Source organism: Pomacea canaliculata, linkage group LG11 (assembly GCF_003073045.1).
Source record: "Pomacea canaliculata isolate SZHN2017 linkage group LG11, ASM307304v1, whole genome shotgun sequence".
Taxonomy (NCBI): Eukaryota; Metazoa; Mollusca; class Gastropoda; order Architaenioglossa; family Ampullariidae; genus Pomacea; species Pomacea canaliculata.
The window spans coordinates 14,266,106-14,279,530 of NC_037600.1; the positions used below are offsets into that span (position 1 = coordinate 14,266,106).

Below are 13,425 nucleotides of genomic sequence, written 5' to 3' on the forward strand. Positions count from 1 at the left end.
CACTTGCTTGTAAAGTCTTTGCTTAAGAATCGTATGCATGCAAGATACTATAGTTTCTAGTCTGTTGTCCATTGTCTGATTCTTTTGTTGCAGTTCTGTTCATGTGAGTGAGAGAATGTGTCCATAACAGAACAGTTTGATGCAGTTCTGTTTGTGTTCTTGTGCTGAATCCTGACATCCTAGTTCTTGTCACCTGCTTGCTCTTTGTGTTTTCTTTCTTTATTTGTCTTTTATTAGTCATCGGTACTGTTGTTCATCCTTCAGTTCCTTTGTATTGTTCTCCATATCTCGTTCTTGTCTCAAGTACTAAGAGCACGGTTGCTATAAGAATGAGTATGCACTATGCAAATTGAACATTTATTATTATTATAGTGAGAACATGTATCCATAACAGAACAGTTTGTTACAGTTCTGTTTATGTGTGAGAGAGAACATATCCATAACAACAATCTTTTTGTCTCCCAGAATACCATATATGTATATGATGGAATCCCTGGCTTCATAAATGGGACTGAGCATGACTCAGCAAAGCACCTTGCCTCAATCTGTGGAATTGACCCTGGGCGAAATATCACAGTGTATGCCTACTCTGGGATCATAACCATCTACTTTGAAGGAGACCTCCATTGTAAGATGTGAAATAATGTTTTTCCTTTCTGTTGTTTATGCTTCAATCAGGAAGGGAGGAAAATATCTGCTTATGATATATATTCAGAGAAACTAGTTTGCCACATAGAGAGTGAGACGGACGAATAGTATTCTAGATTAGGTGAATGACTTCTGAAATAGAATTTTCCTTGGGAATTGGATACAAAACATCTACGGTGGAAGAATTTGAAGAAGAAAAATGAAATGTGTCTGCTGCAAGTTTCCTTTTCCTTTGATTCAGGGTGGGGTGGGGAAAGGAATTCAAAATATTGTACATAGATTTAGACAACACACCTGAGTTGAATTCTGGGCTAGTGAAGTTATTCCTGATTTGAAGAAAAGCAGTGCTGATATATTTGGGTGATTTTTTTTTTTTGACAGCACACCTGAATCGTGGTTTTAATGCCACCTACAAAGCAGTTGAGTGTAAAGGTGGATGTCGCAGTGGTCTCGATCAAGTCCAGTGCATGAACAGGCAATGTGCCTGCCCACTGGGATTCTTTGGGCCCAATTGTAACACAGAGATGTGTCCCAAGAACTGCTCTGCTCACAGTGGACATGGCCGATGCGACATGGTAGGTGTAGATATTTTGCAGGTGTTGGTGGTGGTCAAGATGTATTGGGTTTTTTATCTTTAACAAAATGTCACGTCTGTTTTTTTTTTTTTAACTTTCTGCCATCCTATTTTTGTTTCTTTTCCATCAAGATCCATGGTATGTGCCGCTGTGAGCCTGGTTTTGCCGGCCCTGCTTGTGACAGCATCCTTGGCAGCAACCTTCCACACCTAGAAATACTGGTAGACAGCAGTCGCCTGCACCACAAAGCATCAGCACCCGTTGGGCGGGTTGGGCACAGCATGGTGTCATGTGGAAACAGCCGCCTGTATGTTTTTGGTGGCTACCACCTAGAGAAGGGCCTTCTGGATGACATGTGGCTTTACAATACAGTTACAGGCAACTGGACACAGCTTCACCATCCAACCAAGGCTCACCCTCGAGGAAGGTCTGTCAGCAGCTTGTGTTTCTTCTCTTCTTGTGTTCATTTAGAAATTCTGTGGAGCTTTTTTTAAAATTGTGCAGATGACACTGCATCTGTTTTTTTGCTAGTTGTCTATTGACTAGTCATTTACAAGAATCTCATTTTTATAAATATGTGACTTTTGCAAAAAATAATTAATGAAGCACAATTAACTGATGAGCACCAGTAAACAAAAAGACAATAATGAACAGTCCATAATTTCAACCCAATACCATAAACTATCACCTCTGCCATATCAGCCTACTGGATGAGTTGAATCAGCTCTTTTGTGATCATTTTATCATTCCACATAAGACCACATCATCCCAACACAGAAAATCAAATTAACTCAGACCCAGGCTAAATGAATGCCCGAGCAGTGACACCTGTTGATGTAACATGTACCTACACATTTAACATGAACCCCCAATCGAACAATAAATAGTGACAAAGTTTTTAAATAAAATGATTTAAGAGAAAATCGTGTTTGTGTGTCATTGGGCGATACATTTTCTGAATTGTATTGCCAAGTGGCATTTCTTGTTAAGTAAGATGGTGGTAGAACTTTGTTTGAACAGTGTATGACTCTGTTGGTAATATTTGATATTAATAGTTTCTTGTGCCACCATCAAGCAGTTTATCTTTTGAGTCTGGTTTGATTCAACTTTCAGTGTTGGTATGATGTAGTCTTATGTGGGACAATATGGTCATGGCAGGGTTGATTCTTCTATGACAGGTGGTCAGTACAGCTGGGGGAGGGAAAGGGAATATGATTTTGGGTTAAAATGACTGGTGATCCAGTGAACTAGCAATCTTTTTTAAAATTTTTATTTATTCATGCTAGGTTTCCTTTTCTTGAGATTCATGTTTAGTCATAAAGCTTTAGGGGTTGGGTTGACATTGCAGATATCATCATGCCGCTGCCTGTGTACCGTTTAGAAAAGAGATTTACATCTATGGAGGTTTCGTCACATCAGAAAGAAATGGTGGACCTTCTCAACCTACTAATGAGCTCTGGAAATTCAACATTGAGTCACATGTGTGGGCACTAGAGCAGGTAAATTGTGCATTGAGTCACCCGACACTAGAATCTCTGAGTTTACTAGCTACACAAGCAGCATCTCAACTAACATATTACATCTTTGCACCAACCAAGTTGCACATGCTGTGCACTAGAAGTTCATGACAGTTCCTATAGTCAGGGTGGCTAAAAGTTCAGAAAATATGTACTTGAGTGGGGGAAGAGGAAGCAAAAATAAATAAAATGTAAGCGTAAGGTATGTATAGTAGGTATAGGTTGGAAGAACCATATATTACTGAACCACTTTTAAATATTCAAGACAGGTTCAGAAATTTCAGTCCTGTACAGACCATATTTTATAATTTGATATTTTTTGTTATTGCTAATGGTCTTTGTAGAGATTTAATGCATTATATGTGAATGCTTTTGTTATAGTCACCTCCCTGGATGCCTTCACTAGTTGGTCACACTCTGACATATGTTGGAGACAACAAGCTAGTACTGATTGGAGGATTTTCATCACGTGTCTACTTCTCAAATAAAGTGTATGAATATGACACCAATGGGGGTCTGCTGGCATGGCGGGAGTACCCCCCTGAGAAGATGGAAGGAGCAATCCCAATAGGTCAGTCTAGAACTAAGCAGATGTAAGCAAGGGGCCAGCACTCTTCTTACCTACTCATTTAACTCCCCATCACTAAAAGAAGGAAAAAAACCCAATGCAAATATGCTGTTTAATTTGGCTTGTTTTCTAGGTCATCAAGGAGTTGCCATCAGTATAATTCTGGTTTTAATTTTCCATGCTTTACTCCAAGGATGTCACTCTGCAAATTCCCTTTACATGTAACTAATAGTCTTCAACACAGGGGATCCTGCTTACATTAGATGCATGTTACAGAATGTTGTAAAAGCTGTGTTGATTCAGTTAGTAAAAACTGTGTTGATTGGTTGGTCAGTTAGGAAAAGTTTGAGGGTAGTATTTCGATGAATATTCATGTAAATGAATAATCTTCAAGAAAAAAACAAAACAAAACAAAACATTTTACAAATCACGATGAGCAAAATGGTTCCTGCCTTGCATTTTAAAATATTGTACACAGGTGTGATGCATCATGTTTCTCAACTGCATATGTTTTTGTTAGGTCTGTATGGCCACAGCGCTGTCTTTCATGAAAAGTCAGGGACCATCTACTTATATGGAGGCTACCTCTTCCAGTCAGACAGCTGGACCATTTCCAAAGAACTGTACTCTTATGATATCTCTGAGCGTGAATGGAATTTGCTTCATCCTCATGAAATGAGCGAGGTACACTTAAAAAAGTATTCTCTTATTATTAAGAATGGCTGTACCAAATGGGTCTTGCACAATAAAGTGAGGCATCTTGACTATTATGTCTTAGGTATTGAACTTGAAGATAAAAAAAACTTGATTCGCTTATTGTCTCTCAGGCTAAGACTAGTCATTATTCTGTCCTTAATTCTTTGTTAACTTCCTTGGCATTAACCTTCAGTGTTACTTAAGCTTGAAATGTTATATAGAACCAGTTAAGCTCAAGTGTTACTCTAGCATACTGTTGTATCTGGAGACAATCATGTTAACTTGACTGATGCTTAGCGTTAACTGATTTCTTTTTACATATAAGCCCAACTTATGCTCAGTGGTAACACCAAGAAGGTTAAATAGGATGGGAAAGTCAGGTGCTGGATGCAGTAGAATGTTTTTTGTAAACATGTAAACATTTTGTAAGCAATAGATAAATGAACAGCAGTTGACAATAGCAGTCATTAGAACTTTTTTGTGCCAGCAAATTAAGATGTTAACATACCGATTTTCAGTGGGAGGACCGAGCATTCCACACAGCAGTTGGCAAAGAAGATGGGATGGTTGTGATTGGTGGTCTCAATGGTCAGGGTACCTATGGCATCAGTCTACTGGTCTATCGCTACCGCTGCAATATGTTTCACCGCGTGCAGGTTGCAGGTAGGTAAACCAAGTCCACGGCAGTAAAATATTCTTCTGTTTTGTTTTTAATGGCTACTTCTATTTCCAGGGAGAATAATATATTTTGTCATTCTCTGAGGGTGGTCAGGTGGCTTAAAGGTGAAGTGTGTCTAATGACTTGGTATTCAAATCAAATCAAATCAAATCAAAATCAAATCAAAACAGACTTTATTGTCTGCCCAGGAGGACAGAAATTTGTCTTTGCTCACATACCCATACAGACATTTAACACACAGTTAGGAGTAAAAGTGAGGAGTAAAATAGTGTTGATTGCACCAGTCCATCAAGGCAGTGTATGTTTATCCTAACAACAAAACCTTGGGTGACCAAGGGCCTAAAAAGCACTGCTTAACAAAAAGAAACATTTGTTCATCACGGGCAGAAGCCCACGACAGAAGATTAGTACATAGAGAGGACCATGATGCTATCCGTTGGGTGGGCAGAGGCTCTACGAGCATACTAGGTAGTCCGCTTTCAGTAGTTTGCCGGTGGACCAACGAGTGTCGACGAGATTGAAACAGAGGTCGAGTTAGCTCTCGCCATAAACCCGATGTGTCAGAATGCGGCTCGTGGTTACATCTTGAGCTCGCTGGAGGGACCTGCCAGACGTCGAGTGTTGATGCTTCCGCATGACGCAAGAGATACGCCGAGAAAGATCTTGGTGTCCTAGTGGAGGCGTACGGCGAACGGAAAGATGTCGACATCAGTGCCACAGCAACGTGATGAGGTGGTCGACGAATACGCCGCGAAGCTCCAGAATTTAAGCAGGCGAGGTAGAAGGCGGCGCAGAGCGTCGAAGTGGCGGCGATTGACACCATCTCGGAGGACTGCAGCCCGACCGGTCAGGGAAAGTGACTGCCCCCGTTTTCCGTAACAGGATGACAGGGAAATAAAGTGTAGCTGGCCTGACTGGAAAGTGTCCGACGGCGGAGGTTGTCATTTATGGCAGTTGAGTGATGGCGTTGCTCGACACCGGCAGTGAGGTAACGACGGTCACTGACGAGTGGGCACGAGGGCACATACAGGACTTACAGCTAAAACAAACTCAGGAGTGGCGGTGGTGGACATGTTTACGGCCAGCGTCTGAGGACGTTCCTATCCTGGTGGTCAAGGACCTGGTCGATGTGGTCACAAGTGAGCGCAGGAGGCGCGTGTCGCTTCTACTAGGAAGAACGTCCTTGATCAGATAATGGACTCTACCGCAGATGTGGCGCAGGCAGTACAGGCAGCCGTGCATGAAGCTCATCTTGAGAAGACATTGTCAACAAAAGGACTGGCTAGGCCGCTGGCAACACGCCCGTTCCAGGATGCCAATGGGTCTGACGGCCACATCAGCCACTTTCCAGAGGTTAATGCAGACCACCATGCCGAACTTTTTAATTCAGTCCTTCTTGTGTACCTAGACGATCATTTGGTATACTCCAAGATAAAGGACATTCAACTGCGGGAGGCGCCATACCTTCAGGATGACGACAGTGAAGAGGAAACGCCAGGTGGTATGCTACTCTTCCAAACCATCACCACAGAACTCTTGTGACAATGCCTGTGGTGCCAGAAGTAACAGTGTCTGTGGTGTCAGATGACAGTACAGAAATGACAGTCCTATCGTGTCCGAACCGCGCAGATCGCAGCGACTTACCGCGAGACAGGCAACAAACTCGCACAAAGTGTAGGATGAAACAGTTCGTGCGACGCTATGCCATGGCAATATGAATACCATGGATATATTTTTTAGTTGCGATGATCGGTGACACCGTAGATGACACGTACGCATTGATCAGTTGTTTATTTTGCTAATTGTTCATTTTTCTTCAACTTTACCGCGGCTGCGTCTAGAAAATGTCATTGACAAGAATGACACACGAGGTGATGGCTGACAATAGATGTCAGCACTCACTCTTCTTCAGTCTCTGTTTGATTCCTCCTGAGTCCTTGTGCCTTTATTTAGGATGGTGATGGCTGCTGGCACGAAGGACCTCTGGTAGGCAGCTTTCCTTATGCGTGGTACCTTATAGCGCCTGCCTGAGGGCAACAGCTGGAAGCTAGTGTGGAGAGGGTGTTTCAGGTCCGAAATTATGTTATGTGCCATCCTTCTGACTGCATGAAGGTACAAGTCAGAAAGTGGCAGCTGTGCTTGACAATAATTTTATTTGCCTGGTGGATGATTCTGGCCAGCCTTGCCTTGTCTTGACTAGTAGATGACCATACCAGGCAGCGATGTTGAATGAGAGGATGCTCTCAACAAGACCTGTACACAGTCTCCAGCACCCAGAGCTGACGTCGAAGCTGCGAAGTCTCCTCAGAAGGTACAGCCGTTGCTGGGCCTTTTTGTACACTTGGTTCACGTGATCACTAAATGAGAGCCTCCCGTCGATCACTGTACAAGGTACCTGAACACAGCAGCCCTCTGCACCTGCTGTCCCTTGATTTGGAGTGGTGGGGAGAGAGGGTTGTGCCATCTCTTCCTTCGTAGCTCTTCCAAAGGCCATCTCCTCCGTTTTGTCAACGTTCAGATCCAGAAGCTGCGGTCAAACCACTCCTCCAGCTCCCCACACAGGCCAGTACTGTGACAGGGATGCTCGTCTTTCAGGCAGCCCACAAGGGCCATGTCATCTGCATATTTAACAAGTTTGAGAATAGCACTGTTAATACTAATCCCATTTGTATATACAGAGAACAGGATGGGGGAAAGCACACATCCCTGAGGGTACCCGTGTTGAGGATCTGCTCATCTGACAGAATCATTCCATCCACTGACAAATAAACTCCGTCAGACGAGCTGCTGGACCCTATAGTACCTGTCGGTGGAACTCTGAAACCCACCCTCTGTGGTCGTCCTTCAGGAATGATCTGATCCATAGAACTAGGCCAGTGTGACATCCAGGTCTAGTAGGCGCTGTACAAGAAGGTGTGCTGGACCGTGTTGAAGGCGCTGGAAAAGTCCATGAACAGGACCCGAACATAGGTGCCAGAAGTGTCCAAGTGTTGTAGGATAGTATTTAAAAGCGTGAGAGTTGCATCAGACACCCCCTGCGTGGCTTGTAGGCAAACTGCAAAGGATCCAGGCGATCAGCCATGGTGGGGATTAACAATCTTCCCACAACTCTCTCCAAACATTTGGCCACAACAGACGTGAGAGCCACAGGTCGAAAGTCTTTCAAGTTGGTAGCATGAGGCTTCTTTGGCACTGGGTATTATTGTGGATGTTCTCCACACGCGGGGGACACTATGAGAGTCAAGGGAGAGCTGAAAAAGTCTGGTAAAAACACCACTCAGCTGACTAGCACACTCTTTGAGTACTTTGCCTCTCACGTGGTCAGGTCCAGGGGCTTTACGTGGGTTCACATGAGAGAGAATTCTGACAACATCTCCCTCACAGATGGTGACAGTGGCTGCCGACAGTGAAGAACAGATATTTTCTGCTTCATTGCTGAAGTCTCTCACATCAAACCGCGCGTAGAAAGTGTTGAGCTCATTAACAAATGACACTGGGTCATCACACTTTACTCTTTGTGTCTTGCGTTCTCTACCCATCATGGTGTCCAGGCCCTTCCAAGCATCTCTTGCGTTGCCCTCAATTAATTGCTTTTCTACCTTCTTTCTGTATTCCACTCTAGCCGTTCTTGCCTTTGCCCTGAACTCCTTCTCCTTTTCTTTCACTTTCTGTTTGTCTCCCTGCATAAAAGCTATCTTCTTTTCATTGAGACAGTGCTTCAGTCCTTTACCTAGCCATGGTTGTTATTTGGATAGCTGCAGATCTGCTTGGTAGGGATGACAGACTCTTCACAGAAGTGATGTAAGAGGTGATTGTGTCTGCCAGACAGTCAGGTCGTCTCCACAGGTAGTGAAGAACAGATCCCAGTCAGTGACCTCTAGGCAGTCTCTGAGCAGCTCAGTTGCTTCAGTTGTCCAGGTCCTAATACATAGCGTTGTCGGCTTTTCACGTTTAAGGAGCTGTCTGTATGTGGGTAGCAGATGAACAATGTTGTGGTCCGATCTGCCCCAGCGGCGGCCGGCACTTGGAACATAAGCAGCCGGCAACATTACCGAAACACCTGTCTAGCGTTCTGTCGAGGCGGGTGGGACACGTGACGTATTGATGGAGACAGGGAGCAGTTTTACTGACATCACAGCGGTTGAAGTCACCGAGCAAAAACACAGGCTGATCAACTGATCTTGTTGTCGCTCGATTATATTTGTCTGCAATGTGCTCAGCTGCCAGGTTGAAGTCTGGGCCGGGCACATAGACGAGGACCACAGTGATTGGCCGAATTCACGAGGTAAATAATGCGGCCTGAAGGACACTGTCAGTATCTCATAATGGGGGGTACTAGTCTGTTCTCGTACTGTGTAGTTCGTGGCCCATTTCTCATTTGCAAGCATACACAAGCCTCCCCCTACATGCTTGTTTGTCGCTTGTGCATTCCTGTCAAATCGAATCGTTGTGTATCCTTCAAGTCCGAATGTCTCCTCCTCTGTTAGCCATGTTTCAGTGAAACAGAAGAGGTCACAGCGTCGGTAGTCTCCATCGAATTTAATGAGCGCAGAGAGCTCATCCTGTTTGTTGTGGAGAGAGCGAACATTCGACAGGGTGATGGCTGGCAGTGGATGTCGGCACCCTCTCCTCTTCAGTCTGTGTCGGACTCCTCCTCTAGATCCTCTCAGTTTCTTTTTTCTTTGCCCGCCCTGTGTCGGAATGTCACTGAAATTCACATCAGGGCCTGTGTGGCCTTCTGCCTCAGCGATAGCAGAAAGTCCCGACTGTAGATCAGCATGAAGACAGCGCCACTCTAACACATCGAAGTGTGAAAGTCTCCCGTACAGGCACACACGCATAGACTAGTACACTGCTCATAGCACGATCATGGCAGATCTATCGCCGATTCAACTAGGTATTGGGATTGTAATAGATCTACCTGGTAGGACGATACTCAGTCACTGAAGGGAGTGTTGTCAGCCAGATAGTCCCGATTGGCCGCACATGTAGTCCGTTTCAGTCCGTTTCTGACTATCTATAGATCTAACCAACGGTCACAAAATGGACGCGGTATTGGTAAAAGAAATTTCTCCCGTACAGGGACACTCACACGCAGCAATACGGTGCTCCTCACAGTCAGACGTATTGAAGTAACACTTATAACCATTCATGCACAAGCTTGAGTAAGCGAAATTCCCGTAGAATTCAAACACGTCAAAAAAAACGTAGAGAATGATTGTGAGCCGGGGTCAAGCCACAGAGTAGCGCCCCCTTATTATTCTTATTATTCTTTCACTCTATCTCACAACTGCACTCTAACATTGAAATCTCAATGTACTGTTATTACGTCATGGCTAGGAATCTTTTCCATTGCTGCCCGTAAGCTGTTGTAGAGGTCCTCTTTGTCCCCTTCCCCAACCTCATCCATAGGTGCATAGAAGGTCAGGACAGAAAGCTTGAAGGATCTTAAGTTGTGCCTGGCATACAGCAGGTGTTCACGGATTGGCTTCCATTCTAAAACGGAGTTTTCATGTTTTGCAACTTCCTTGTCTGTTGGTTATTGTTTCTTCCAGACCACAGAATAGTGTCCTCATCTGAAAGAGTTTTTCTTATTGAAGAAAAGAATTTTTATTTGTGTCTTGAAGAAAATTTTCATGCAGCTTCTTGATTACCTTGATCACAGTAAAGCAAAGTGTAATGCTTCGAAGATTATGTTTTAAAAAAAGTAACTCCTCAAAAAACCAACAAAGTGTGTCTTAGGGGTATGCTAAATAGATAAGACATCATTTGGCTGAGTTTGTGCAGTGTACAGCTTTTGTTTCCAGAGTTTGAAGAGGCTCAGCAGACAGCAGCTGTGACTGGAGTCAGAGCTGTGGTAGACGGTGGACACATCTACATGTTTGGGGGCTTTGTGGGACACTCCTTGGGTACTCTGTCCAGGCTGACGCTGCCAGATGACTTGTGTGCAATCTTTACAGAGGAATCTACATGCAACAACATCTCGGGTTGTCAGGCGTGCTTACGAATGGCATTTGACAAGTATGGAAGCAACACGACAAAGGCAGTGTGTTACTCCGTCAGTAGACAGAGGCCCCCAGAGTGAGTGTTCCTTGTCTGCTCTACACCCTCCCTTTTTCTTTCTTCAGTCCATTTATTGCACCTTTTATGTCAAGGATTTGATGGTAATAGATGTTGGGTTTTTGTTTCTTTCAACCAGAAATGATCAAAGAAATAATAATAAGAGGAAAGTTGATTTATAGAGTGCTTTATCCCACCATCAAAGGTTAGCTAAAAATTAAGAACAAAAAATTTTTTGTGAGTTTACTCACAGAATAATAATAGTAACACTTATACCGACACATGCAACATAACATGCAAACGTTAGGTCTTTAGAATTCCATGATGGAAGATAATGTAGTCTGTATATGCTCCCAGCTTTCTCAATCCAGTTTAACTGTAACTGAGGCTGCAAATGATTCTATTTACATCACAGTTTTAGCAAAGTAAATGTTGGCTTTGTGAACTCTCTCTTTGCCCTCTTTTCGGCATCCAGCCATGTACTTTTCCTATTTTTCTTAACAGTGATCACCTCCCTTTAGGTGAACTATCTACTTCAGGTCACCATAGTTTGGTCATTTAAATAATAATAAAAAAGTCACTAAACTATAATTTCAAGTGAAATTTTATTATCAAATTAGCCAACCTTACCAGAAACTCCTTTTTATAATTATGTTTCTGAAGTATTGCCACCTTGAAAATTGTGTATGTATATAAAAAAGATACCAATTGTTAATTCACTTGAGTACACTTTAATCTTCCTCATATGAATGAAGATGATTCACGATTTTTGTTTTTATTTGACTGCAGCTGTGAGCCATCACCTGTCAGCCGAGAGAATAAACAGTGTGATACTTCTTGGCACAAACGTCGGCATTGTAGTCGATACTTGAGTTGCACCAAGTGTCTGTCCAGATACCCTCAGTTCAAGACTGTTGAACAGGTTGTGCATGCATTCAGATTGTCACATCCAGATGTGTTCAGGATGAGCATTCTATTTTCTGCCATTGGTTAACTATAGAATTTTAATTTGCGCTACGATTTTTGCAGATATTTGAAAATTCATTTCATCCATGATTAATCCACGACTAAAGTGTAAATGTAAAGAAATTTAAATAGCAAAACTCAGCGACCTTTAGAGAGATAAATCTTAGAGTTTGACCGTTTTTTTTAACACCAGAAAACCTCATTTACTCAGTGGTTGAGCAAGAACTGCAAAAAGGTTAACAGACAAAGCATTTTTCCTACATGCATTTCTTCTGCTTCTGCCCCTTCTTTTTTATTTTCTTTGTACATTGAGGATGTGAATAACAACAGCTATTAGGTACAAATTAGCTGAAACATAATTCAGGGTAGGAACCATTGGTTGCAGACATGCCGGTGGTGCTCCAACTGCCCAACAGGCCGGTGCATTCCTGTCGACCAGAACTGCCCTCAGGATCTAGACTGCAGCAGTTTTACAGACCGCAAGTTCCAGCATGTTGGAGAATGCTATGAATTCATGTGTCCAGCTGCAGACTGCGAGACTTGTTCACACCTGAGCAAGCCCTGCCTTTGGACTCGCCATTTTAAGCGCTCTGGTTAGTCCTGGTTGATATATTTGGAAGATGTTCAGAAGTAAGTGATAAATGTCATTATGTTTTGGAGATTTCGTAGTTTGTAAAACTCATCAACTGTTTTGACCATTCATTTGTTGAAAAGTTGTTAGGGTAAAAACCCAGTTGAATGCTCTGATAGATGTCATCAGTGACTGGCTTTCTTTATGTGACAGGTGATTTGACACGGTACTTTAGCAAAACTCCCATGTATGACTGGACTTGTGTCACAAGTAATATGCACCCTTCCACGAACAGCTTGTTTGAGAGCTACCCTCCAGGCAAATGCCCGCCTCGCTGTTATCAGCACACCAACTGTTATGACTGTCTCCAGTCTCAAGGAATTGAAGGAGGGTCCCAGATGTGTGTTTGGAGTGAATCTCTTCAGGAGGTGAGAGAATGCTTTTTGTTTTTTTTATTTTAAAGAAAAATGTGGATAACAGGGGTTTCACCAACGGACTATGGACATCACTATTTGTGTTCTTGGAACAGATTGTTTTTTTTATATTTTCACATCATGACAATGTAGCATCATGCAGGAGTAATCCTTCATGCCTCACTGACATCTTTCCTGTAACATTTAGCTTTAAGATTATGGTTGTCAGACATGTATTTTTAGGGAATCCCCACTCTTCATTCCCTTGTGGTTTATGTTATGAGAATTATAGTTAATTCAATCTGGATCTTTTGTGCAGTGAGTGATCCATTACCTTTTAGATCCTTCACATTGTGATTTTATTTTCAGTGCATGCCCCCAGCCTACCTCCCCTTGAGGTGTTCGTTTGGAGAATGTGGTTACATTCGATCTGGAGGAAAGCGTGGAACTTGCCCAGAGCCCTGTCACAATAAAACACAGTGTGCTCACTGCATCACGACCCCCAACTGTGGATGGTGTGCTTTTGGCGTTATGAATGGGCAAGGACTGTGCATGCGGGGTGGACTGAAGGGACCCATCGTGGGAATCTGTGTGGATGGCAACATCAGCAGCGACCAGAAGTATATTGGTTGGTGTCCCCTTTTGTTTAACTGAACATTTTGCAAGGTTGCCAGAATTTTGGTTTGCCATATTCGCCTAACTTGTATGAAACTTTAAAATTTTAGATCAGGT

At 43.1% G+C, this 13,425-nt stretch overlaps 1 protein-coding gene across 1 annotated transcript in view; it reads left to right on the top strand.

The window, feature by feature from the left end:
- Positions 1–13,425, top strand: part of LOC112574684 (multiple epidermal growth factor-like domains protein 8) — a 28,656-nt gene that overhangs the window by 3,736 nt on the left and 11,495 nt on the right. Inside the window, 12 exon segments of the mRNA XM_025255911.1 lie at positions 466–628; positions 1,030–1,223; positions 1,355–1,650; positions 2,572–2,722; positions 3,122–3,311; positions 3,829–3,992; positions 4,523–4,667; positions 10,491–10,764; positions 11,533–11,665; positions 12,095–12,302; positions 12,494–12,708; positions 13,063–13,321. Coding sequence (XP_025111696.1) covers positions 466–628; positions 1,030–1,223; positions 1,355–1,650; positions 2,572–2,722; positions 3,122–3,311; positions 3,829–3,992; positions 4,523–4,667; positions 10,491–10,764; positions 11,533–11,665; positions 12,095–12,302; positions 12,494–12,708; positions 13,063–13,321 — 2,392 coding nt within the window.